Below are 27,194 nucleotides of genomic sequence, written 5' to 3'. Positions count from 1 at the left end.
TTACCGTAGCCACCAGATCCAGTCCGTATCCAGCCCAGATGGTGGATCAGCACCTAGAGACGACCTCTACAGCCCTGAATGTCAACGGAGACAGAGACAGATCTCTTGCGAATACCTCGTCACCTCGACGACCATCAGGACAAAACCACAGGAACCGGACAAGTCCTCTGCACATTCTGACCTGTGTTGCAGCCTAGAATTAAACCATGCCATGCTTATTTCGTCTGGCCAGAGAAGTTTTTTTCTCCATTTCTGTTACAGATGGAGTTTTGGTTCCTTGCTAATGTCGCCTTTGGCTTGCTTAGTTGGGGATGCTTAATTTCTGGCAGTATTGTCCGTTGATTGCACAGACACTATTGGAAGAGAGCTGAACTGGATGATGACATCACTGAATCATCAATTAACTGACTTTACCTGAAAAATGGACTGTTTTATTATTGTCCTCTTGCATTTTTGACAAACTATTTTCCTGTATGCCACTGTAAATCTGCTTTGACACAATCTGTATTGAATAAAACGCTATATAAATAAAGGTGACTTGACTTGACTTTAATTCCCTCCCGTTTGGTCATTACTACAGAGCGCTCTGCTGGACGTCCCCCGAGCAAACGCATCACACAGTGATTCTCTGTAAGCCCTGAGTGGCCAAAGCACAGGATAATGGGCTTGTTAGAATAGATCTCCAGTTAAAGAGATCAGCGACGTGTTTTTAAACGTCTCAGTGATGGAGCTGAGCATTCTTCTGTCAGAGCGCCATGGCTGTTCTGCTCGACTTTCAACTAAGTTTGGATCACTATGACACACCAAACCAGCTCATTTGCTTCTGCCAAGGCCTAAAACATCCTGCAACGTGCCAACTGTGGTGCTTCTGAACAGATCTGTCTTATGGATGAGTGTCTAATGCTTTTCATACAGACGTTTGATTCTGGTTTGAGTACATGAGCCAGAGAGATCATTACAGCAGACAAACTCATGCAGAGCTGCCCTAAAATTACCTGGACCATCATTAAATGGCCCTCTATGAGCACTAGACTCCAACATTATAGAAACAGTACAAAATTACACTGAAGATCATTTGAAGATCATCAAAAAAAAAAAAAACTTTGATATATTATGCAAGCATTAATGTTAATAGTGTCAACTAAAACTAAACTCTTGTTAATTAAAAGATAAAAAAAGGAGCCAAAAAGAACCTAAATCAGTTCTAGACAGTCAGATTTAAGTCATCTCGTCTAAGCCTGACTTCTGCTTTCAGCGCATTAGACAGGAGAAAAAACACAATAACCTATCACCATTCACTATGATCTACACATCTGGGTTTGGACTTCCTAAAAAGGCACTGTAAGCAACTTGTACGGCACATTCAGACGTGTTTGTATGTGCCATTAAGGCATGTAAATGAAATGCATGTAAAGTTTTTAAAGCAGGGATCTCCAACCCTGCTCCTGGAGAGCTACCATCCTGCAAACTTCAGTTCCAACCCTGTTGCAACACACCTGCCTGTAATTATCGAGTAACCTTAAACACCTTGATTAGCTGCTCCAGGTGTGTTTGACTGGGGTTGAAGCTGAACTCTGCAGGATGGTAGCTCTCCAGGCTTACAGCATATAAAAGTGCAGCCATCTACATGAACCGTTCTTTAGTTGGTCCAAACAAAAACCTTAAAATAATAATAGATATTAATAATAAAAACACTAGGTCCAAAGTTTGGAGTGGGTAAGATTTTTTTGTTTTTGAACAAGTCTTAAGTCTTATGTTTACCAAGGCTGCATTTATTTGATCAAAAATACAGTAAAAACTGAAATATTGTGAAATGTTTACAATAAATAACTTTTCTAAGTGAATATATAGTAAAATGTAATTTATTTCTGTAATGCTCAGCTGAATTTTCTGCATCATTTCTTCAGTCTTCAGTGTCACATGATCTTCAGAAATCATTGTAATATGCTGATTTGCTGCTCAAGAAACATTTCAGATTATTATCAATGTTGAAAACAGTTTGACTGCTTCATATTTCTGTGAAAACATTGATAAAAATTTTTTAGGATTCTAAAACTAAATTGGAAATTTTTATTAACGTCTTTGTTACTTGATCGATTTAATGCATGGTTACTGAATAAAAGTATTAATTTCTTTAAAAATAGAATAGTTTAGTGGCAACCGTGATACATTTTTCCAGGATGTATAAAAAGTTCAAAAGAACAGCATTTATTTGAAATAAGAATCTTTCGCAACATTCTAAACTTCATTATTACTTTTGATCAATTTAATACTTCCTTGTTGAATAAAAGTATTAATTTCTCTTGAAAAAAATCTTGATCTCAAACTTTGTAAATATCGTAACTTAAAACTTAATCTCCAGATGAAATCCAAGCTGCAAAAACAATTTAAAGTTTAAATTGAGACTTGACAACACCACCATGATCTCATTAACATATGACCTCTCACATTTACATACCATCTATTCATGCACTTCATTTGCATGTAGAAAAGTACAACAGCAAAAGTAGTCTGTTTAATTAGAAGAGTCAAAAATATTAAACTATAGTAAAATAGTACATTTTACTTTAGAAAAATACTCCAGGCCTCTGGAAATAAATCACTACAATATGAATATAAAAATATTTAGAAAAAAGTTATAATTTATTATCCCTTTTTAAGCTATCTTTGTTTTATAGTGAGTTGGTTTGACACATTTTAGAACACAACAATGAAATCAAGCATGTTTAGCTAGCTACTAGCTTTAAGCCTTTGTATTGGTGTGTTAACGTAGCATGTGAACGGCACACTACTTCAGTTCCCTGAGCTTCAGTCGCTGGACTCACCGCGTGCCGTCTGCTTTCCAGCTGACTTTATAAACGTTCTGCTCCAACAGACGAATGTTCCTGCGGTCCATCGATACGGGCTGAGCACCAGGAAACCCCGATCTGACGAGACACGTCAAGACAAGCACATTAAAAAAAACAAACGTGATTACTGGACACATTGCTGTGTTTTTTTTAATTGCTCTCCACTCATCGATGAAAGTAATCACGGCTGCTGTTTCATCAGGATAATAACTCACGACAGAATTCAGCACTTTCCATTAATAGAGCACAAAATGTTTTCCTTTACTTACTAGGCACTTCAGGGCACAAATACCATGTTCTTTGGATCATGTTCATTCAGCATGAAATGAAAAGACATCTATTTTCTAAAAGCATATTATTGATTTACAATTCATCCATGCATGTGTTTCTTTTCTTTTTTCTTTAATTAAAAAAATATCACTCATCGAAAAAAAACCCAATTTTTTTCTGTCTGATGATCATTTAGTCCACTTCAACCTGTCAGTTTCTTACAACCAACTGCAAGCTCACAGGAGAGAACAAAGCCCCAAACTAATGTTTTTATTATTATTAATTAGTTTTACACTGTATTAATGCATTGAAGGTAGCATACATAAATCTTTGTCTGTGATTTAAGCTCAATCATTCAACTCTGTTGCCAAAGTAATTGAATATAATCAAACTAATTTATGGAAAATAATCAGTAATTACAAAAACTTGCAAAATCTTACTTTAGGCTAAAATATGCAACCCTGTTACCCATTACGTAGTATTTTCATAGGATTTCTATTTACTTATTTGTTTACTATATTTATTTGTATTCATATTTACTTTATTCTTTTTAACTTCTGAATGTTATTTTATTTAGAGTATATGTTGATTTAATGCTTATTCCTAGAAAATATTCCAATTTGGTAACAGGGTTGCAAAAACTACAAACCTCTTATAAAATAGCTCATATAATATTTCGTTTTACATCCTGAGGCTGACAAGCGGCATTTCCTGCCTGAAAGTTAAGCATGATATCACACTATGCCATTTTTTAAATAAATAAATAAATACACCAGAAGGTAAGTCTTATTTGTTATTACACACACATTTACAGTCCTCACAATCTCAACATTTTCGATTACTTGACATTCAGTCACATGGGCTCAGAGCTGGAAAGAGTCTGTGGGTGGTAAAACACACACACACACACACACACACACACACACACACACACAGAGAGAGACTCACTTGTCCCACTCAGAGAACTCCTGACATTTCCTCTGGATCATGCTGAGCTTGGGCTGTACCATGACTTGAGTGACTCCTCTGACAGACACTCCCTCCAGGAACATAGCGTTCTGAGACACAAACAAGCAAACAACACCCATCACATCTGCACACTAACATTTCAAATGGAAAGGAAGTTGATATTCAGAACACTAAACAGAACAGTCCAGGTTACATCGAGCTGATACACAGTCAGTTATGAGCCTTCTTCACGAGCTGTGCTGTATTAAACCAGACTATGAAAGAATGTACTGAAATGAGTTCTAATCACCGGTTTTAGTCGTTCTTTCTTCTTCTTTCCCTGACTGGAGTGAGAAGAGCTGGGCTCGGAGCCCTGAGCGATGGCATTCCCATCATCATCCACATCTTCATCCTCCTCATCATCGAAGCACCATTCGGGGAGAGCAGGGGCGGGTGGTGCGTCCTCCACATCCCCGAAGCGGCGGAAGAGCTCCTTCAGATAGTCAGCTTTATAGATTCCCGGGGGCCGAGCCTGAGCGAACGCTGCCACAGCGGCCTCGATACTGACAACACAAAACACACAATCACTCATGCTGTGGATTCAGGACACATGCACTCTTCAGCTGTCAGAAAGAGCTATTTGTTAATACAACTCCAACACTGGGTTTACTGACCAGAATGAGTGCAATATTAAAGATGAAAAAAGGAAAAATTTAAATATAAAATTATTAAAATTCAGTGTACCTATTTTTTTTTATTAATTCAATAAAAAGAAAAAAAATATTTATTAAATTTTAAAGAAATTAAAACTATTATCTTTTTTAATGTCTGATATTTACAAATATTTTAAAATAATTTAAACATTTGTGTTTATTTGTAAAACTATTTTGTCATTTTATTTTATGTTTCATGTGTACCTGTTTTGTAATGACTCATTTTGGGCTCAGTACATTTTTTAAATAAATTAATACTTTTATTCAGTAAGCATGCATTAAATCGATCAAGTTACAAAGACTTTAATAATGTTACAAAAGATTTCCAATTTGGTTTAAGAATCCTAAAAAAAATGTATCGTGGTTTTCATGGAAATATTAAGCAGCACAACTGTTTTCAACATTGATAATAATCAGAAATGTTTCTTGAACAGCATATAAGAATGATTTCTGAAGATCATGTGACACTGAAGACTGGAGTAATGATGCTGAAAATACAGCTGCGCATCACAGAAATAAATTACAGTTTACCGTTTTTAGCTTATTTTAAATTGTAATATATTTCTCAATATTACTATTTTTTTAGTTTTGATTAAATAAATTATTTGAATAACATATTTAAACATCTTAAATTTTGTTGTGTAGTGTATATTGGGAATTATACATAATTAAATATAAATTACAACATGTATTTACATTTTGCACAAAGATTCAAATATTTAAACAATTTTAAAAAGACCATTTAAAAAAAATATGCATTTTTTTTAACAGTGATAAATATCACTGAGCTCTGAAATGTATTGAAGAACAATAGCAAAATAAAAAAGTACCACTGAATTGCGCTCAAATCTCAATAGGACCTCAAGTTAGTATAGAATCACCCCTTATAATATAGCTCAAAGTCTACTGAATAAACATTAATAATGTGATTATGATAAAAAAAAAATAAACATACAACCCAGAAACCATATATAAATTCATGGAAACACATGACAAAATCAAAAAAAAAAACTCAACAACTATGCCTCGATCTTATGATACGATATGTCCTAGACAAGTCACCCTAAAAATGACAGATCAATTGCTGAATGAACTTAAAATAAAAACTAAAGTATAGTGAAAGATTTACAATAAAACAATTAAAACCTCTCCTCAATACAACCCAGCCTTTTCTGACATGCTTGGCTGAAAGTAATGAAGTATGGATTAGCCAAAGCAGGTGTGGAAGAGGTTAGATTTACAAACTCTAGAGGAACTCCTCTAAATCAGTCTTCAGACTGATCTCAACATACTGGCCTTCACACACATGATGAAACTTGTTGTTTTACTTCAATTAAAAGCACATAAATGCAAAAATAAGCAATATGTAACACAGGATGGATTATATAATGCTGCTTCGTGTACACTACCTGTTAGTTTTGGGTTGTCATAAGATTTTTTGTGCAAAACTAAACTGTATCCAAAAGTCGTTTACTTCCAAGCTTCTGTTTGCCAAGGCAGCCTCATTTATTTTGATCAAAGATACAGTATAAAACTCAGACTAATCAGTACAAAAAAAAAAAAAAAAGGAACTTATATCTGTGAAATAATTCAGACTCATAACATTTATGATAATACTGTAATGTTGTGCACTATTCCATACAATAAATACACAATTTAAAAAAACCGTATATATTTTTTTAAAAGTCTCTTGTAATATGTTAAAAAACAACTAAAAAAAAAAAAAAAAGAAACTGAAAATTATTCCTGTGATGCGCAGCTGTATTTTCAGCATCATTACTCCAGTCTTCAGTGTCACATGATCTTCAGAAATCATTCTAATATGCTGATTTGCTGCTCAAGAAACATTTCTGATTATTATCAATGTTGAAAACAGTTGTGTCGCTTCATATTTTTCTGGAAACTGTGATTTTTTGGGGGGTTTTTTTTGCCACAATTCTTTGATAAATAGAAGGTTCAAAAGAACAGCATTTATTTGAAACAGAAACATGCTTTATACTTCTATTTCAATTTCAGATATATTTTTTTGCACATATATAAACTGTCACTTTTGATCAATTTAATGAATCCTTGCTGAATAAAGTTATTCGTTTCCTAGAAAGAAAGAAAAAACTTACTGACCCTAATCGTTTGAACGGTAGTGTATTTGGAATTGAAATATAGTGAAACTGGAACAGTGAGATTTGTGAGCTTTTGTTGTTCCCTCTAAGCAAGCTTGAATGTATATTTGTCCAACAGCATCTAATGACAGATACAAATGCCAGAGATTGTCAGGATTAAACACTATGGTAATAATGCAATGTAGATTTTTCCACAAATATTTTTGCAAGCAAAGGCAGTTTGTCATACATGACATTATTCACTGGACTACTGTGAGTGACCTAGTTAGTTCATATCTTGTATATTTAATCATTTTACAAGCACACAACTACTGGGGCAGACTATATTAATGACCATTCACAAATACTTTGTGTACAGTGTACAGAATGACCTAATTCTGACTTTATTCTTTGGCTAGCAACAATATGACTCACTAAAAGTAAGAGTACTGCATTAAATGCCTTGGCTTTATTATTTTGTATTATGATAAAAAAGCTACACAATTTACATTAATTCGCCTTTTATGTTAGTTAAATGTAAATATTCCTAATTTATATAACTTTAAATGAAGGCATGAAGTCTTCAAGTACTTTGCTATTTGACTGGCAGACTGCTTCCTAGTTCATGAATATTAATTAGGTCATGTTGATCAGTTAGCAAGCTTCCCAGAGCATCCAGTCCAGTCACAAGAAATTAATATTCATGGGGCAATCCTTCTTTCCAAATCCTGCCTGTCAGCTAATCAGGCCTACAGAGCAAAGACAGTGTAACCTAATTAATATTCATGAGCCAAGCCGTTCATGAACTCACACCCACATACCGAACCCATTCTATACTAACGATGCCATCTCATCTTTTTTTTCAGTTTCATTGACTTCTCCAGTTAAAATTAGAAGAAAAAAAACAAGAGTCCAATTTGGATTTCGGTCAGTTGAAAATATTACAGTGGTTAAGTCTGTATTGGCTAGCACTGTTTTGTATTCTGCTTTGCGGTCCTCTCAGGATGTTCCCCATGTCCCTCTGACTGTACAATCATGAACACTGACCGTAGGTGATAGACGTAAAGCCTTCACTTCTAAGCATGTTTTTTTAATGCGCTCTCATTGAAATTTCAGCAGATGGCTCAGAGGAAGACCTACTACTGTTCCAAGCTTTTCCATTTATAGATTACAACGTGAAGTTTGCTGGAGACTCAGAGACTCAGAAATGACTTTTAACTTCTTCCAAAGTGAAAGACGTCAGCAGGGTTCTTCTAATCTCTTCTGAAAAAAGGAACACTTTTTATGCTGTAAGAGTGACTCTGATTGTCACATTTCTTTCTTCAGTTATAGACAAAGACAGAAGACGTCTGATCACCAGAACAACATGATGTTTTACGTTTTTATTAGTGCTTTCTGTCATTATCGTGTTGCTACAGAGAATGATGGGTAAGTTTGTCACATATAACCTGACTAAAAGAGAAGTATATTTTCATATCTTCCACCATGATTCTTTAAATGACAAGCTTCCCGCTGTAATTACGACAAAAAAGCGTCATAGCAAATGGTTACCGGTTTGACATTAAACATCCAGACGGTTAGTTTAACCATTTCATGTTTAAATGATCATTAAAATCATATTTGACTATCACGATTTGAAAAACTAATGCTCAGCATTAAGCAAAGTTAGTAAACATCTCACACAGGCGAATGTTTTGTTTTGTGTGACAACATGATTGCTGAGAGATAAATCATATGAAACAAATCTATGAATAAATGAATTCTATGAATGCATAAGAGGGAACCGACTATCTTCAGAAAAGCTGAAATGACATTTGCTTTTGATCTTGCCTCTGTGCAATGTTACATTTTCATTCAGCCTGTCTGCCATTTTTGTTCAGACCAATGTGAAAACAGGACCAAACATTTGTTGTAAATCTTAAACGGTAGATGATCTATCCATTAGATCTAAAATCACAACACTAATAAGGTAGCCTATGTAGAATTGTTTATGGAGCAGATAAAATGCCTTTAATTTTTCATTTTGACTCATTCTTTTCTTAAAAATGACTTAAAGGCTGAAATGTGTGATGTATCATTTTATGTTAGTCAAAACTTTATTTGAACACGTAGTACATTTTAGTAAACAGTGCTTTTATCGTTTGTTTGTTGGTTTTTGACATAAAACTTTGTGAAGTGACTTCAGTACTTTTTGAACGTTTCCAGCACATTTTTATAATAGTGTAATAAAAGTGATAACTGTGATCATGTATCACTATAATCATCATATGACATTTCCATACAATTTCATCTGTAGTCAAGAGTGTGTAACAAAAGAAAACTGCACTTTTTTTTCTTTTGACACTGTAGGTGTGGGTTTGGGTAAAAGCTCACTGTTGTTATTAGCGTGTGAGTGTACTGTTCAACAGTAGAAATATGTGAGTAGGGATTCTGCTGTTCCACAGAATCACTCTTAAAAATAGTTCCAAAAGGGGGATATCATAGCAATGCTATAGAAGAACCGATTTGGGCTCCTCAAAGAAACTTTCAGCAAAAAATATTAAAAGGTGATGAACATTTCAATAATCTAAAGGACCTTTTTTCCACTATAAAGAACAGTGGAAATGTTTCATGAGTGTTAAGATGCCAATAACGAACCTTTGGTATTATAACAGCTGAAAAATACAGCCTACTCTGTCTCCTGTGCCACAGACAGGTGCTTTCAGTGCAGACAGCTTCATTGATTGGATTCTTTGGAGGGTTTTTTTTTTCATGTTGCAATGAACCATAATCAGTGTAGATATGTAGGTTGTTTATGGTTGACAGTGATATCACAACTTGCTGCATTAAAGTAATTCAGCTGATGAGTAGTTACTGATATGAGCAGCAGCAGCTTCCACTGGCTCATCTAATTCAAATTCAAAGTGGGAACAATCTGTTTTATAATATTAGTTTTATTGTTTTGACACGTTTTATTGCATAATTTTAATTGAGTTTACCCCCCAAGATTACTTTTATAAACATGAGCCACGTCCAAAATGTAAATGGGGAGGTGTTGCTACAGTTTATAACAATATTTTCAGTATTTCCCAGAGGGCAGGCTTCAGGTATAACTCGTTTGAAGTAATGGTGCTTCATATAACTGTTAACATAAAATTGTAAGCTGTTAACTTATAATCTAAGACAAGAAAGCATTTTGGTTTTAGGTTTTAGGACAACTTTGATTAAATGTTTTGATCCACTTCAAATGTTGACTAGTATACAGGCCACCAGGGCACCATACAGACTTTATTAAATAATTTGCTTATTTTCTATCTGAGTTAGTGCTGGCTACAGATAAAATTTTAATTGTTGATGATTATAATATACATGTTGATAATGAAAAAGATGCATTGGGATCAGCATTCATAGACACAACACGTCTCAGGACCTACTAATTGTCGAAATCATACTCTAGATTTAATACTGTCACATGAAATTGATGTTGATGAAATTATGCAGCCAAGTGATAATATCTCAGATCATTATCTAGTCTTGTGCATTCTACCATCACTTCTACCACAAAAGACTGCTTTGTAAGTAATCTTCCTGATTTATCTCAGTTCCTCAGCATATCCAATAGTTCAGAACAACTTTTCCGAGCAGAAAATGGAGCGCAGCTGGAGGAAAACAAAACTAGAGGTATTTCGTATTGCTTGGCGGGAAAGTACCCTGTCCTACAGAAAAGCATTAAAAACTGCTAGATCTGATTACTTTTCGTCTCTTTTAGAAGAAAACAGACATAACCCCAGGTATTTAGGAAACAAAAGAGTGGAGCTGTTGTTGCACTGATGTCAGATGCAATCATTTGTTAAGAATAATTTTCAATTTGTGTCCATCAGATTCCAAACAAAAACAGAAAATCTAATGAGATGAAGCCCCTTTAATTTGTGAATTTTAAATGATTATTGATTTTTATATGTTTTTGAAAGAAGACTCTTCTGCTTACTAAGGTTGCATTTATTTGATTAAAAATTGTAACATTGTGAAATATTATTACAATTTATATTAACTGTTTTCTATGTGAATATAGGTTAAATTAATATAGTAAATTATTGCTGTGATGTAAAGCTGAATTTTCTGCATCATTACTCCAGTCTTCAGTGTCACATGATCCTTCAGAAAATCAGTCTAATATGCTGATTTACTGCTCAAGAAACATTTCTGATTATTATCAATGCAGAAAACATGACACATTGTTTTTAGGATTCTTTGATAAATAAAAAAGAAAACGTCAAAAGAACAGCCTTTACTTAAAACAGAAATATTTTGTAAGATTATAGAGATCTTTACTGTCATTTTGATCAATTTAATGCATGTTAAATGTGGGTATTTTTAAGCAGTGACAGATTATTTTGCTCATCTTCCCTTACATTTAGTTGCTTAAACACAAGGACATTATGGCCCGGTTTCACAAACAGGCTTAGCTTTAGTCAGGACTAGGTCTTAGTTAAATATTAATATTAAAGATATTTGTGGCCCTGGTCACAAATTGAGATTTATACATCTTCTGAAAGCTGAATAAATAATCTTTCCATTTATGTATAGTTTGTTAGGATCGGACAATATTTGGCCAAGATCAACTATTTGAAAATCTGGAATCTGAGAGTGAAAAATTCAAAATACTGAGAAAATCATCTTTAAAGTTGTCCATATGAATTCTTAGCAATGCATATTAGTAATCAAAAATAAGTTTTGATATATTTAAGTAGGAAATTTACAAAATATCTTCATGGAACATGATCTTCACTTAATACATACTTGTCAACCCTCCCTTTTTTCCCGGGATTCTCCCGTATTTTACCATTGTATCCCGCTATCATCCCGTTTAAATATTTTCCCGTATTTCTCCCGTATTTTTAATATTTCTATAAAAAAATACTACTGGGCGTATTTTATATGTTTGCTATATTCGCATCCGGTAAAACTCCCATAATTTGTATGCCCCAAACCTCATTAGGCTACATGAATAATCACGACAACAAATCCCAGTTGCCAGATCTTGTATGAAACGCATCCTTCTCACACAATTGACACATAAAAGTTTCAAACCATTTGTTTCCTCAACTTGGCAACCTACAACAGTGACGAGTACCGCGGGAAGGAAAGGATAGAAACGGGACAGGAGGAGAAGACTCACAGGAGTGGTGCTCCAGTGAAAAAACAAAAAACAAATATACAAGAAAATTGAGATATAGCTTACACATCAAAAGGCTATGGTTTAATTGATTAAATATAAACGCTGCAAGTTGCTAAATCAGGTGCTGCTGCTTTGTTTACTGCGGTTATGGAGGAAATGGCTATATTCCTGAAGAAAAGCGAAAGAATGAAGAGAGAATGAATTAGCATTTTTCAATAAGCCCTTCTATTTTTTATTTTAGTCCAAAGACAAAAACGACCCTTATTTATAAGCAGAAAACACGCAGTTTAAATAATTGTTTGATAATAATTGTTTAAATTAATACAATAAATTAATATAATAATAATAATATAATATAATAATTGATACTTTTGCCCCACCCCCGTCTCCCTTATTTTGGGACCCAAATGTTGACAGGTATGACTACATCTTTTGACCAGAAGGTGCTGCAGTGGTGAAGCTCCTCTTGTGCCATCAGGTCATGCTTTGTATAACGTGAACCAAGTTTGGTCAGAATCTGCTAAAGCGTTGCGAAGAGATAGCCTCATGTCCATTTTTGAGCGAATTTCATCAAATTTGTTAACATGCCAGAGTTTGCGATAGAGACTCCAAGTTTGCTATGGTTAACATTGAGAATGTCCTCTATCTGTGTGCCAAATTATATAACTTTCCCACAATGGTTCTATGGGCTTCCCGAGTGGAAGAAGTAGACTAAAACTAACAGATACAATAGGTGCTTAGCACCTATAAATAACAATGCCAAGAAAGCACCCTTCTATCATGTAGTCTTTGTGGAATGCACAGAAAAACATCACAAACAAATGACTCATGAACCTGTTTTTTTAATAACGTTACCAGTATAAATTAGCCTGTTGGATACTTTAGTTATTTTTTAAGTGATATTTGTCTGTGCAAAGGGGGCCTTATCTGGTTCCTTGATTTGCCATTTTCCATGGCTGGTGGGCAAAAAAAAAAAAGAAAGTTGATTCTGTACCCGTCTACATGTGCTGATTGGGTGAGTGCTCATGTGTGTTATCTAACCTCCAGTCCATTTTCTCCACCAGGTAGGCACATATTAAAAAGCCGGTGCGGTTGAAGCCATGCGTGCAGTGAACGCCTGCGGGAGACAAAACAACAACAGTGACTTCAACACAACTGAATCACACATTATTCACAGCCCACCCACCCACCAAACCAATCATTCTGGACACATGAACGATCTTCATCCTTCACTGAAATCAATATCATCATTTTTGGTTATTTATGCAGTCTGTGTGTATCAGCAGGACCAGACGGCTGGCCTTTGGAGTGATGCAGTGGGAACTCTCCCGCTCACTGATACACATATTAAATGTGCAGCGCTGAGTGCTGAACTCTGCTCAAGCCAGCCGCAGCTTGCACATAGCTGTGTGAACTTATTAAGATAATTACAGTCATCAGAAGGAAGTGCAGTGAGATGTGCTTTGGGAGCGTTTCTTTCATAGAGCTGGCCTTTTGTTTTGAGTTTGCCACTTTTGCATCAGGGTAATAATCAAAGAGTAATGAAAAACAGTTGCAGTATACTAGAACTGATGATAAATGTGATGTTTAAAAAATTAAAGCAACTCAATATAGTTTGGTGTATTTCTGTGAGCCTCCTACAGTTAAGTGAGTGGATTTCACTGTTCAATATATATTTAGTGGTCGACCGATATTGATTTTCTGATGACCGATGCCAATAACTCAGAGAGAGCAGGGTGGACAACAGTCAATGTAAAACCAATATATATGGTACCACTATTTAATTTAAAGATAATAAAAACACATGCGTACATTTTATATCTGTTACATAATATTTATATATTCATATAATAATTTGAAAATGAATAAGTGTTAAACAATTTGAACTTGATTAAAAAAAAATAATCTGAAAAAAAAAACTAATTCTTTCATTCTGTAATACTATTATAATATTTTTCACAAATAAAGAAATTGATAAAAAGGAAGTAATTGAAAGTTTGCAAGGTTAGTAAAATTAAATGTTTATTAGATGTTCAAAGACATCTAATATGTTATATAAATGCGAATTTGCTGAATACTGATTGAGAAAAGTAAACTTTCACATTAGACATAGAATGTATCAAATATTATGCCACTTGCCTTTCTATAACTAATAATACAAAAGAAAGCACTATAATACTCTTTCGTAAATGTAGATAAACGTCACAATTGCCTTGGTGGAAACGGGTTTCTATAGTCCTGCTTCTGACACATCGGCCAAACAGAAAAACCTATCAGCCGATGCCAATATATAAGAAATGCCAAATATCGGCCAAAGTATCACTGAAGGCTGACCTGACCACTGGAACGCTCACACATGTATTTGTTGCTTCCATAAAGCAATCCACCCTTTTGCGTAATTTTGTATCTGCTCTGAATGAGAAAACAGCGCGTGAGTGCAGAATTGAGTTCTATTTCGAGTTTATTTACATCTTTTGAAATCACAACAAATTTGCATACAGCAATCGAGAAGAAGAATCAAAATTTTATTTTATAACAAGTACTGTAATTTGATTCCTTATGCATCTGATCTGATTTCCGAAATTGGAAAAGCTTTTCGATTCCCAACCCTCCTACTACCGTAAATTATTTCATTCTTGCATGCAAAAAGACCTGTATGGTGACCGTGGTGCTATGTAAAATATTTTTGTGCAACTTACTAGGTTTATCATTTGTCTTTTTTTCCCCGATAATGTTGATAATCATCTGTTACCTTACTGTTGACATCGACATTGAGATACTTCGATAATATCATCATATCGCCCAGCCCTACTATACATACACTAATATTGTAAATAACCCAGGGCCAGTTCACAGTCCAACAAAGCAATGCCACTCATCACAAGACGACGCAGCAGTGTGCAGCTACACAAAATCTGCACGTGAAGTTTTTAGATTCTTTAAAATAGCCCAGTATACAGGAAGTGCCAATCAATAGTAAAAATGTTCGCATGCTACTGTACAGTTATGCTTACGAACTCTCATTCCACCTCCTTATGCTCGTATTTTTCCTTTTGATTCTTTGGCCAAAAAAAAAAGAAAGCACAAAATAAAGTTAAAGATAAATTTGACTAAAACATTTTTTTTTTCTTTTTCAAAACTGTACTGTAAATTGTTTTGCCAATGATAACTGTGCAGTGAAAATTGTATATTTTGACAGTCCTAGTACACAGACAGATATTTCTTCCTCTGGGGTTTTCAGTGGTTACTCTCGAAACAGACCCCGTCTTTATTCCTAAAGTAAGATGTTTAAGTTGCCAGTCTGTGGATTTACAGGCTTGGCAGCCAAATGAGTTGAGTTATGAAACAATCTGACACAGCATTGGCTGTAACATTTTATGACCAGTTGCAGTTATTTCACTACATTGACTGAAAGTTACACTGTAATGGTCCATTCACACAAAACATGTTTTTGTATGTAAAACCTGAGCAGTGGAATTTTTAAAAACTGCATGTTTTAAAAGTTGAACAATGTTTTCACAACACGAGTCGCCGCAAAAGATGTGAGACGAGAGCGAGCAACGGTCAGTTACTTCTGTCTAGCGCATGTTTACAAAGAAAGCCAATGGAAAAGACTTTTACCCCGTCTACACCGGCGTCACGCCAAAAACAAACAGAAGCCGTTCCGATCAGTGATGCTATCTGCTCCGGATGTGAAACAAACTCCAATAACAGGAAAAATAGAAAGGCAGCATCGGCCGCTGTTAGACTGATTCACAGAACAGAGTTTCTCATGTATGCAGTCCTGTTGTTTTCATCCTAATGAACAATCTTCACTTCATCCACATAAGAGCAGCCAATATACCTGATTGAGGAAATGAATGCAGACAGTAAGCTGCTCTTGATTTGTAACAGCAGTGATCTGACCCATCAGCAGCGAAATCCACAGAAAGGGTTTACATCATTCTTACATAATTTCCTGCAACTGTAAGTATCTATTGGTTGACATTAACCAATAGCCAACACAGTCTAGGAAAGGTTAGATTAAAAGGACAGTCATTTCGGAGGTTGATGAAAAATTATGACAGACAAACAATTCTGTCATTGCAATAACGTGCACTGATGAAATGTTCCAGAAACATACATCATATATTCAATATATTTTCTCTATACATTTCCCCAGGAGTGAAACAGTTCTTTCATCTAGAAGAAATGAATTCCATACATTTTCTTCATACCCTGATAAAGTGTCTTTATTAGTGAATCATAGCCAACAGGAGTTATTTTTTTTTTCAAAAGTGGACATAAGCCAAATCTCAAACGATGGCAAAACTCAACCGAGCGAAAAGTCTGTCAGTTCTTGATCAGCCTGCCTTCACATAAACATCATATTTACACTCGCAATGACGCGGCAAAAGTATCAGCAAATGAGCTTTCTTATCAAAGTGTCCTCACATGGATGCAGCTGTATTGTGGCTTCCGGCAATACAAAAATAAAATTTCATCAGAGGCAATCATGGCAAATGCCACACACATTCATCAGAGTGATCTTATATCACAGCCCACAGCTGTCCTAGTCGCTGGATAGTGACTGAACAAAAACTTTCATACCGCACTGCTGCAAACAGCCACTCCACAGACGCTCGACTCCATTGATGTCTGAGCTCTGAGGGCCTTTTTCAGTTTTGAAGTGTTATTTATACATCGGAAGATCTACCTAAGCACCTCTGAGGGGGCTCGGCTTGCAGCATCATGGTGTGGCATGATAAAACTACCTGAGGATTATGGGTTGTGATCTGGAAACCGTCATATTCAGCACCACAGAACCTGCACTGTACAAATATACAGTAGAGGTCAAAAGTTTGGAAACATTAGTATTTTTAATGTTTTTGAAAGGAGTTTCTTCTGCTCATCAAGCCTGCATTTATTTGATCAAAAACACAGAAACAAATGTAATATTGTGATATATTATTACAATTTAAAATAATTGTTTTTAAATTTATTATACTTTAAAATTATCATTTATTGTCTGTGATTGCAAAGCTGAATTTTTAGGATCATTATCACATGATCCTTTAGAAATCATTCTAATATGATGATTCATTATCAAAAAGTTGGAAACAGTTCTGCTGCTTAATATTTTTTTCAGAACATGGTGATACTTTTTTTTTAGGATACTTTTGATGAATAAAAAAAAAAAAAAAAAAAAAAAGCTATGTTTTTTTGTTTAAAAAATATAAATATTTAGTAATAACAATATACACTACTGTAAATTAATTTCAGTACAGTAATTTATTTTTTCTTTCTTTTTTTAAATAAAAACAATAATTCAACAAAGAAATGATAAATTAAAAAAAAAAAAAAGTAAAGAAAAGAAAATATATTATTAGAATATATATTATTAGATTTTTATTTTTTATTTTGAATAAATGCAGTTCTTTTTAAAACCTTTTATTCATCAAATATATTAGACAGCAGAACTGTTTCCAACACTCATAATAAATCAGAATATTAAAATGATTTCTAAATAATCATGTGATAGACTGGATGTCACATGTGACACTGAAGGCTGGAGTAATGATGCTGAAAATTCAGCTTTGCATCACAGGAATAAATTATTTTTTAAAGTATATTATATAGAAAACTATTATTTTAAGTTGTAATAATATTTCACAATATTGCTGTTTTTTTCTGTATTTTTGATCAAATAAATGCAGGCTTGATGAGCAGAAGAGACTTCTTTCAAAAACATTAAAAATAGTAATGTTTCCAAACTCTTGACCTGTACTGTACATCATTTTAAGATTAAAAACAGGCAGCTGTAGTTACCAAAAACACTGTTTTGAGTATTACTGGGTGGCATATTTTTTGGTGTTTGTATATTTTACAACTTCTAACTGTACATTTCATTTAGTAATACAGTCTACTTAAACGATCAAACCTTGTAATGTACTAATAACCATTATAATGATACAGGCGATGGAAAGCCACATGATAATTCATAGCTCAGCTTAAGTGGCGTGACCATAAAAAATGGTAAATGCTCTCGCACAAGAGCAACTAGCAGGTGAACACACAAGATGCTAAAATAATAAATTATACATTAATTAAAAAATGAATGAAAAATGTAACAAGCACTCTTTAAAAAAATATGAAGAAAGCAAACTAAACTGTGATGTGTCATGCACTTCTGGGAGTTTTTACATCCAAAAACCATAAATATGACAATATTATACTATAAAACTACATATAATGAAATGTTACATCATTTGCAATTACCGTATATGGTTAAGTAAGTGAACCAAATTATTAAGTTTTTTTCATCAACTGTGATATATGTGAAGATTAATTCAGCCAAATAATACAAAAAAACCTTCTAAAATCTGACACAGAAATTTAATAGTCGTACTGAAATTCAAGGTGTTTTTTTTTTCATCTTGTCTTTTTTTCTTCATTTTTTTAATTGTAGTGCCGACAAATCCACACACACTCACCTCAGCTCATCTGAATAATCCATACTCTCTCAAGCATGAGATTACAGCCACTGGAGCATCAATTATTAGTCTTTGTAAAGTGTTCATCGTGACAATGTTTCATGAAATAAGATGCTTCCACTGATTTGTTTAAAAATATATATAAACATGAAATGTTAACATTAGTGTCAGACACATTACAATATCCTACACATGGATTAATGCACAAGAGTGTATAAGTGGGTCAGAAGGCTCTTTGAACAGAAGTATCATATTAGTCAATTAGTATTTTTATCACATATATTGGTTATCTAACAGCAACCCTAGCAACAGTTGTCATGGCAGCTGTTTAGTGTTGTAAATAGTTTTTTGGCTAATTAAAGCGTACTCTACTCTTTCACACTCCCACAGCGCTTCACAAGTCTCGTGACAATTTTAAATACCTACACTGTCCTACAACTGATGAAACCATACCGAACATAAAAATAAAACAATAACAACCATTCAGTTTCCTGAGAATAAAGAAATCCTGAAATTCATTCATTACAGGCGTAAGATCCTGGGTGTCACTCACTCAACTCTACAAACACAACTCAACACATGTCGATCCTAAAAACCTTCAGATATAACGTTTTTTGCTTACATGCCTTCAATTAGTTTTGCAGACGAAGATACATTTCATTCATGTGTTCATTTCTTTACTAAATGAAAATTTGAATGTAAAAAAGGTGAAGTGGAATCCTTCCATTACGGTTTTAAATCACTGCAAAATCTAAATTTACAATTCTTATTTTTCACTGAATACTGAAGTGTATATTTTAAAAGGCTTATTTTTGCACATCATTAAAAATAATAATAAATCAAAAACATTTCCAGTGAATTTTCAGTCGAAATCAAGCTATCTAATAGAAATCTGCACATCTGTGAATTTCGCCTAATTTCCATTCTCATATTTTGCATTGGTTTAAGTTGGTGGTGTATTTTCGGCTCTTTTACCAGAAGAAACCTGCTTGGTTTGACAGTGACTTCTGTTTCATACATACACTATCACTATTGACTTTTTTTGCATACAAAACACAGTAGTTTTTGCATACAAAATTTTGCTTGTGTAACTGCACCTACACACATCAAACTATGACACAACTGATGCCTGATGCACAACAGGGAAGAAAAGACCGAGGATGCACCTCATGAAGCTGGAATCTAGACAAAGCGTAGCAGAAGCCCATGTATAAGACACTGCTTCATATTTCTTGGTCACTCCAGAAATCTCATAATTCCATTTGGGTTTTTTTTTTTTTCATTGTTTTGAAGACTTCACTATTATTCTACTATTTGGAAAACAAAAACATTGGTGAAAATAAACTAACAAAAGCTGCAAATTAACAACAATAAAACTACAATATCCATCAGAAGCTGAATTTAGGATCCCAAAAGTGAGTTTTTTCCATGTGGCGACCCACATAAAAATAAAAATAAAATAAAAATATGAGAAAGAAATTGCAATGTGTTTTTATGACACATGCAGAGACTCACTACCATATGATGTTTGTCGTAAATATGTAAGGAAAAATAGATAAAAACAGATCTAAACTTCACTGAATTTAAGATTCTCTAATGTTTTCTAAAGAATTCTAAACAACTCACCAAAGCTACAAAAAGCAGCATTTATTTGATCAAAAATTCTGTTAAATACTGTGAGATAGTATTACAACTTAAAAGAACAGTTTTCTAAGTGAATATATTTTAAACTGTAATGTATTTCTGTGATGCGCAGCTGTATTTTCAGCATCATTGCTTCAGTCTTCAGTGTCACATGATCTTCAGAAATCAGTCTAATATCCAGATTTCTTATCATCAGTGCAGAAAACATATTGTTTTTACGCCGGATTCTCTGCTGAAGAGAAAGTTCAAAAGAACAACATTTATTTGAAACAGAATTTTTTTTGTAACATTTTAAATGTGACTTTTGGTCAATTTAATGTATCCTTGCTAAATAGAGTTATTAATAAAAAAAAATTAATTAAATAGGCTGTTCTCTAAATAGTTTGGGTTCATCCTTCAAGTTTTTTTAGCCTGTTTTGTTTTGTCTGCCAAGTGAAAATCTTTCGTTTTATTACGTATAATTTCCCTCAACGAGTAATCATAGTGCCTGCAAACGCTAATTAATTTCTTTTAATTTCTAAAATGCATCCTGGTCCCATTCTCTAACTCTATCTGAGATCTATTTTGTGTAAAGGAGAGTATGACAGTAATAACAGTAATTCCTCTCAGTGCCCCGAGCTCCAGCTCTCTCCGTGTGTCTTGCCTTTCCAGATGTCCCTGGTGCTCAAGTTCCCTGCGGTGTCAATCACACCGTTGCCGTGGTGATAACAATGACATTCACATGCTCATCTCATTTAGCAGGTTCTGTGCATTAGTGTGACTCGAGAGCGCCTCCAACAGGACAAACTCACACGCGCTGGAACAATGTGTCTAAAATAATCTACATAAGGTGATCAGAACCTCAGCACAAAACAAAAGCCAAAGTTTAACTTACAAAATAGAGAATAATTTTTTTTTTTTAAAGAAATTAATACTGTTATTCCATAAGGACACATTCAATTGATGCAGAAGGTGACAGGAAAGACATTCATGATGTTACAATTTCAATTCATTAAAATAATCTTAAAAAACGTATCTGTTTCCAGAAAACAGCACATCTGTTTTCAACACTGATAATAATCAGAAATGTTTCTCAAACAGCATATTATACTGATTTCTGAAGGATCATGTGACACTGAAGACTGAAAATTCAGCTTTGATCACATTTTAACTTAATATTATAGTTATATTATATTGTAATAATATTTCACAATATCACTGTTTTACTGTATTTCCGACCAATTAAATGCAGCCTCGGTGAGCAGATGAGATGTCAAAAGCATTAAACATCTACCTGAGCATCTGAGTGTATTTCAGTGCTGTGATATAAAGCATCTGAGTAACTTCATCTCATTTACGCAACGAAGTTGTTGACTTGCACTTGTTATTGGCAGTCACTTTGATTTGAGTCAAACATGAATGTCTGCAGATGTCATACTCCGCTGCCTCTGTGTGTCATACATCTATACAGTATAATACTGCAAATTAGAAACGATAAGAATTATTCATAGAGTTCACTGCTGCATGTCAATCACTCGATAAAGTCTGTCACTTAGCTCCCATGATGCCTCATTTATCAGGACATGATGAGTGATCGTCAGGACTGGATGGTTTAGCCACATTCCTGTTCATATTTAATATGACATTGCATGAAATATAATCTACGTTCGTTCTCTTACATCCACTCTTATCTTGATTAAACATCTAACTGAGCATCTGAGTGTATTTCAATGCTGTGATATCAACATCTAACTGAGCATCTGAGTGTATTTCAATGCTGTGATATCCAGATACATATCAGGCCTTTTATTAAAACTGTATTCACTTAACTTGGGAAGAAGATGGTTTTATTTATATGCTGATGATTTTAATTTATTTACAATAACTAAGAAGTAAATCCACTTCTATCTTTTTTTTTGTATTGTACTACATTTAAATATGAAATATTTTCCAGCTGACTGTAGTCATGTTGCTTTTCACTGTGAGAAGCTCTAAAATCTCATCACCATGAGAAACACAAAAAAATTCATTACAAACAAAACAAAATCTAATTGGCTTAAAAACAACACAGAGGTGTTTGGCGTCAAACCATTCCTCAAAATATATGGACATGCACAACTATATTTTTATATTTGAGGGGAATGTTTCCAGCGTGTAACACTTAAACCTGCAGTCTGCTGCTTGTGGAACACAGCACACCGGTCATATGGATGACTTTTACGGTGCTTTCAGCCTGACAAATGATGTGTGCATCAGGCCTGATGTTGGAATCAGGGTTTAAGGGTGCTACACAACAACAAAATCCAGCAAAACTGTCAGAAGTGAGCTGGCTGGTCTTACCGATGAGCTCTGTGGGTGTCTTCTCGATGAAGTGCTCGCACAGCCGGATGAACATCTCTGTCGTCTCTACTGTGGGGCATTCACCGTGACTGAACGAGACACAAACACAAAATAAATATCATCACTACAATTCACTGGAAGCATATCGGGGACCTAAATTCATACAGCACTGACCCAATTCATTTTTTTCAGAGCACGCTATCAGATCGGTTGTGTTTATTGTTTAAGCAAGTGAAAAAACATCTGTATTGTCTGATTAATTATATGTTGCATCATTATATTTGTGTCCTTTATTCACACTGGACCTGCAACATCTTTAAATTATCAGTGAGCATTATTACCGCAGCTACACTGAAGAAAGACAACGAAACGAAACAGAATTTGTGTAAGTAAAATGTTTGGCTGTCGTGGGAAATTACCTGCTGTTGGCACAAAAGTCTCTAATGTTGTTTTTGTTTGTAAAATATAGGATTTGTATTTTAATCTCATATATATATACAGTACAGGTCAAAAGTTTGGAAACATTACTATTTTTAATGTTTTTGAAAGAAGTTTCTTCTGCTCATCAAGCCTGCATTTATTTGATCAAAAATACAGAAAAAAAAGTAATATATTGATATATTATTGCAATTTTAAAATAATTTTTTTTTTAAATTTATTATTACTTTAAATTATCATTTATTTCTGTGATGCACAAGCTGAATTTTTTAGGATCATTATCACATGATGCCTTTAGAAAATCATTCTAATATGATGATTCATTATCAAAGTTGGGAACAGTTCTGCTGCTTAATATTTTTTCAGAACATGTGATACTTTTTTAGGATACTTTGATGAATAAAAAGTAAAAAAAATAAAAAATAAACAATAAAAAAAAGATATTTTGTAATAATATACACTACTGGTCAGTAATTTGGGGTCAGTAATTTTTTTTCTTTCTTTTTTTTAAATAAAATCAATACTTTTATTCAGCAAGGATGTGTTAAATTGATAAAAAGTGATAGTAAAGAAAATATATTATTAGACTATATATTATTAGAAATTTTGTTTTTTATTTGAATAAAATGCAGTTCTTTTTAAACCTTTTATTCATCAAATATATTAGACAGCAGAACTGTTTCCAACACTCATAATAAATCAGAATAATTAGAATGATTTCTAAAGAATGTCATGTGATAGACTGGATGTTACATGTGACACTGAAGGCTGGAGTAATGATGTGCTGAAAATTCAGCTTCGCATCACAGGAATAAATTATTTTTTAAAGTATATTCAAATTAGAAAACTATTATTTTAAGTTGTAATAATATTTCACAATATTACTGTTTTTTTCCTGTATTTTTGATCAAATAAATGCAGGCTTGATGAAGCAGAAGAGACTTCTTTCAAAAACATTAAAAATAGTAATGTTTCCAAACTTTTGACCTGTACTGTATATATATCTATTTATTTATTTATTTTCACAATATTTTCAAAATGATTCCTCAATCCTCCCCCATACAACTACCTGATTAACTATTAATAAACAGCATATTAAGAGTTTGTTGAGGCAAAAGTCATAGCAAAAGTACTAAAAACACTACCCAAAAACTAGTCCCAAAACCAACATTTATCCAAAATCGCCTGTAACACCTTTTGAGGCAGTATTCATGATTGAAACGAGTCGAGGCTTGGACTCAGAAACAGCGGTGGATTACATTTCAAACGCAAGAAAAACAGCACAGCATTTAGATTCTATAGCTCACATACCCTTTGCAGGAAAGTTTGACGTATTTGATTCCCTCTTTTTCTATCTCTGCTCGATCATAGAAGCGGCTGGTGTTCGTCAGGTCCAGCAGCAGACCCATCTTCACCTGCGGACCGGTCAGCATCACGTTAACACAGCTCATCAGCCGACACATCCGTTTAAAGAGATCGTTTACACACAAAAATTAATTCTATCATCATTTTCTCACCCTACAGTTGTTCCAACATGTCTTTCTTTTATTAAAAACTAAAGAAGATATTTTAAAGAATGTTAATAATCAAACAGTCCCAATGCTATGAAAATCAATGGCTACCACCAACTGTTTGATTACCAACATTCTTTAAAATATCCTTTGTGCTCAACAGAAGAAAGAAACAGAGGTTTGCAACAACTTGAGGGTGAGTAAATGATGACAGAATTTTTTTTTTTTTTTTTTTGTGGGTGAACTGTCCCTTTAAGAGGAACGTCCGTATACCTTTAAGCTTCTGAGATAGTTGGACAGCATGCTCGGATGAAACCTGTTCTCCTCCGGGACTTTATCATCATAGCGTGGTCCAAGCATGGTTTTCATGGGCAGAAATTTACCTGCGGAGAGAAATCATACCTTTAATAAAAACTCACAACGATGGATTAGTACAGCAAACCCTTACAAAGACTACCACAGTACAATATGGAAATACCAAGGTATTCAATTAATGATATTCATTTTAATATTTTACTCTGATCTTAGTTGTTAAATGTACTATATTTATATGAAATGCTTGAAATATAAGGGAATACACTCATTTAAATATTTTTGAGGTTTTCAGCTGACAGAATAGCAGTACTAGTACCCTAGTTACTGTCTATGAGTAGTACTAAGGCGAAGTCTAATCTCATGAATATTAATTACGTAACGACTCTTCTAATTAATATTCCTAAACTACGCCTTCGTCACAGTAGGATTCGTCAGCTCCTCACGGACGTCTGCCTCTCAGCAAATCAGCAGGCCGGACGTAGCATTACGCGATTAATATTCATGAACACACGCCTCCCGCCTCGTATCCAGTGACGTACTTGTGTTGTGCTGCGTGCAGCGAGCTAATCTGGCTAGCCACTCAGTTTGAAACCAGTCAAAACAAAACAGTTTAGAGAGGCCCTTATATCTATTTTGACGTCGTACATGTTCCTAATTAAAAACACACGTGATTAAGTTACCATTGGTTTATTTTGGCACATTTGTGCGTTTATTTTGACGCAGTAGCGCTGTAAATCAGTGCTATGCTCAAGCAGAGGCTAATGGTAGCTATCTGTTAGACTGAGAGCACAGAGTACTAAACCTGTTTTAACACAGCTCTGTTCACAAATACACTTGCTCTCACTACACTAGCCCAACCCATAATAGCCTAACCCTAAGAGGCTAAATAGTCTTCTCATGGAGAGTGAGTGTGGATTAGTACAGCAGCTTTGTTTACAAGTATCTGACAGATGCTCACCAGCCACAGGTTGTCCTCTTCTGGGACAGTTCTTCCACCGCGGAGGCGCTCCGGTCTGAGACATGCTCCCGCTGCTGCACGACACGAGCGCTGCTCCGGAGCTCGAGCCTGTCTGTCGCGGGCTGAGGATCTCCGGGGATCGGCTGAAGGGCCCTGCACACAAACCCCGGCTCTAGCAGCGTTTCACTGTAACTTTACCAACAGCCTCGCTGTACAGAGGGCCTTCCTCGGGTCAGCAGTCATGAGATGAGCTCCATGAGGCGTCCGCTTCTCAAACCCGGCTCACAAGTGAACAGAAATTCTCCACGTTATCCCGCAGCTCTGTGCGTTACCCACCGAAACCGATAGCAGTCACTACAGGCGGCCAGCAGGGGGCGCTAAACACCCAAACAGATAGATAGATAGATAGATAGATAGACAGCTAGATAGACAGACAGACAGACAGACAGATAGATAGATAGATAGATAGATAGATAGATAGATAGATAGATAGATAGATCGACAGACAGATAGACAGATAGATAGATAGATAGATAGATAGATAGATAGACAGACAGCTATATGGATAGATAGATAGATAGATAGATAGATAGATAGACAGCTATATAGATAGATAGATAGACAGCTAGATAGATAGATAGACAGCTATATGGATAGATAGACAGATAGATAGACAGCTAGATAGATAGATAGACAGCTATATGGATAGATAGATAGATAGACAGCTATATGGATAGATAGATAGATAGACAGCAGCTAAAACATCAAGGAAACTAAAAACATAGATAGATAGATAGAGGGGTGTATATAGCGTATATCGAAAAACCATTCTTTCTATTGAGAATACACAAAGCCTTAAATTAAACATCAAGGACATTGTGGATGAATTTGCAAAAAGGAAGTCCAGAGAATTAAAGTAAATTACAACTAAAATGTGATTTTTTTTTCTTTCTTTCTGTCTTTTTGCATTTTGTACCATTGTGCCAAGAGTGTGTTTGCATTAAGTAATTTAGTAAATATGGCAGCGTTTGTCATAATATTTTTAGAATAAAGTCAAAATTACGACGTTAAAGTTGTTATATTGCATGAATAATGTTAATTAATGTGAAAATTCCATGTATTCCAAAAATGTTGCCGGCTGTGCGGTTAACTGACTGATTTATGAAAATAATAAAACAATGTTGGGAAAGTTATATTGTTGGCGTTTCTGAGGTTATGACTGTTATAACTATTTACAAGCTGTTTTATTGACAATTTTAGAAACACTGATTGATCGATTACATTCGTTTTATTAAGTTGTTCTGATTTTTTTCAACACATCTGATATTCATTCATGTTTATTTCGTGCTGTAAGAGGAAGATTGATTCACATGCCTCTTGAACTGAGGTGAATACAGTGATCTCACGCCACGTTAAAGAGCAGATAAATACATTTATTGTTTTTATTTTGTGATAAAGAATTTAAAGGCTACTATTTGTGTTATCGCCTATTAAAATAA

The 27,194-nt window shown here is 34.4% G+C and overlaps 1 protein-coding gene across 1 annotated transcript in view; it reads right to left on the bottom strand.

The window, feature by feature from the left end:
• rngtt (RNA guanylyltransferase and 5'-phosphatase) overlaps positions 1–26,068 on the bottom strand; it is a 92,116-nt gene extending 66,048 nt beyond the window's left edge. Inside the window, exons 1-8 of the mRNA XM_042777344.1 lie at positions 25,696–26,068; positions 24,696–24,805; positions 24,223–24,326; positions 22,474–22,562; positions 13,079–13,154; positions 4,378–4,630; positions 4,068–4,177; positions 2,826–2,927 (exon numbers count right to left, since the gene is read on the bottom strand). Of these exons, the coding sequence (XP_042633278.1) occupies positions 2,826–2,927; positions 4,068–4,177; positions 4,378–4,630; positions 13,079–13,154; positions 22,474–22,562; positions 24,223–24,326; positions 24,696–24,805; positions 25,696–25,759 (908 nt within the window). The 5' untranslated portion in view covers positions 25,760–26,068. The remainder of the gene's footprint in view (positions 1–2,825; positions 2,928–4,067; positions 4,178–4,377; positions 4,631–13,078; positions 13,155–22,473; positions 22,563–24,222; positions 24,327–24,695; positions 24,806–25,695) is intronic.
• Positions 26,069–27,194: the final 1,126 nt, after the last annotated feature.

This window comes from Cyprinus carpio, chromosome A20, assembly GCF_018340385.1.
Source record: "Cyprinus carpio isolate SPL01 chromosome A20, ASM1834038v1, whole genome shotgun sequence".
NCBI classification, from domain to species: domain Eukaryota; kingdom Metazoa; phylum Chordata; class Actinopteri; order Cypriniformes; family Cyprinidae; genus Cyprinus; species Cyprinus carpio.
Note: the sequence above shows the minus strand (reverse complement) of the source record. Positions and strands in the feature narration are given on the sequence as shown.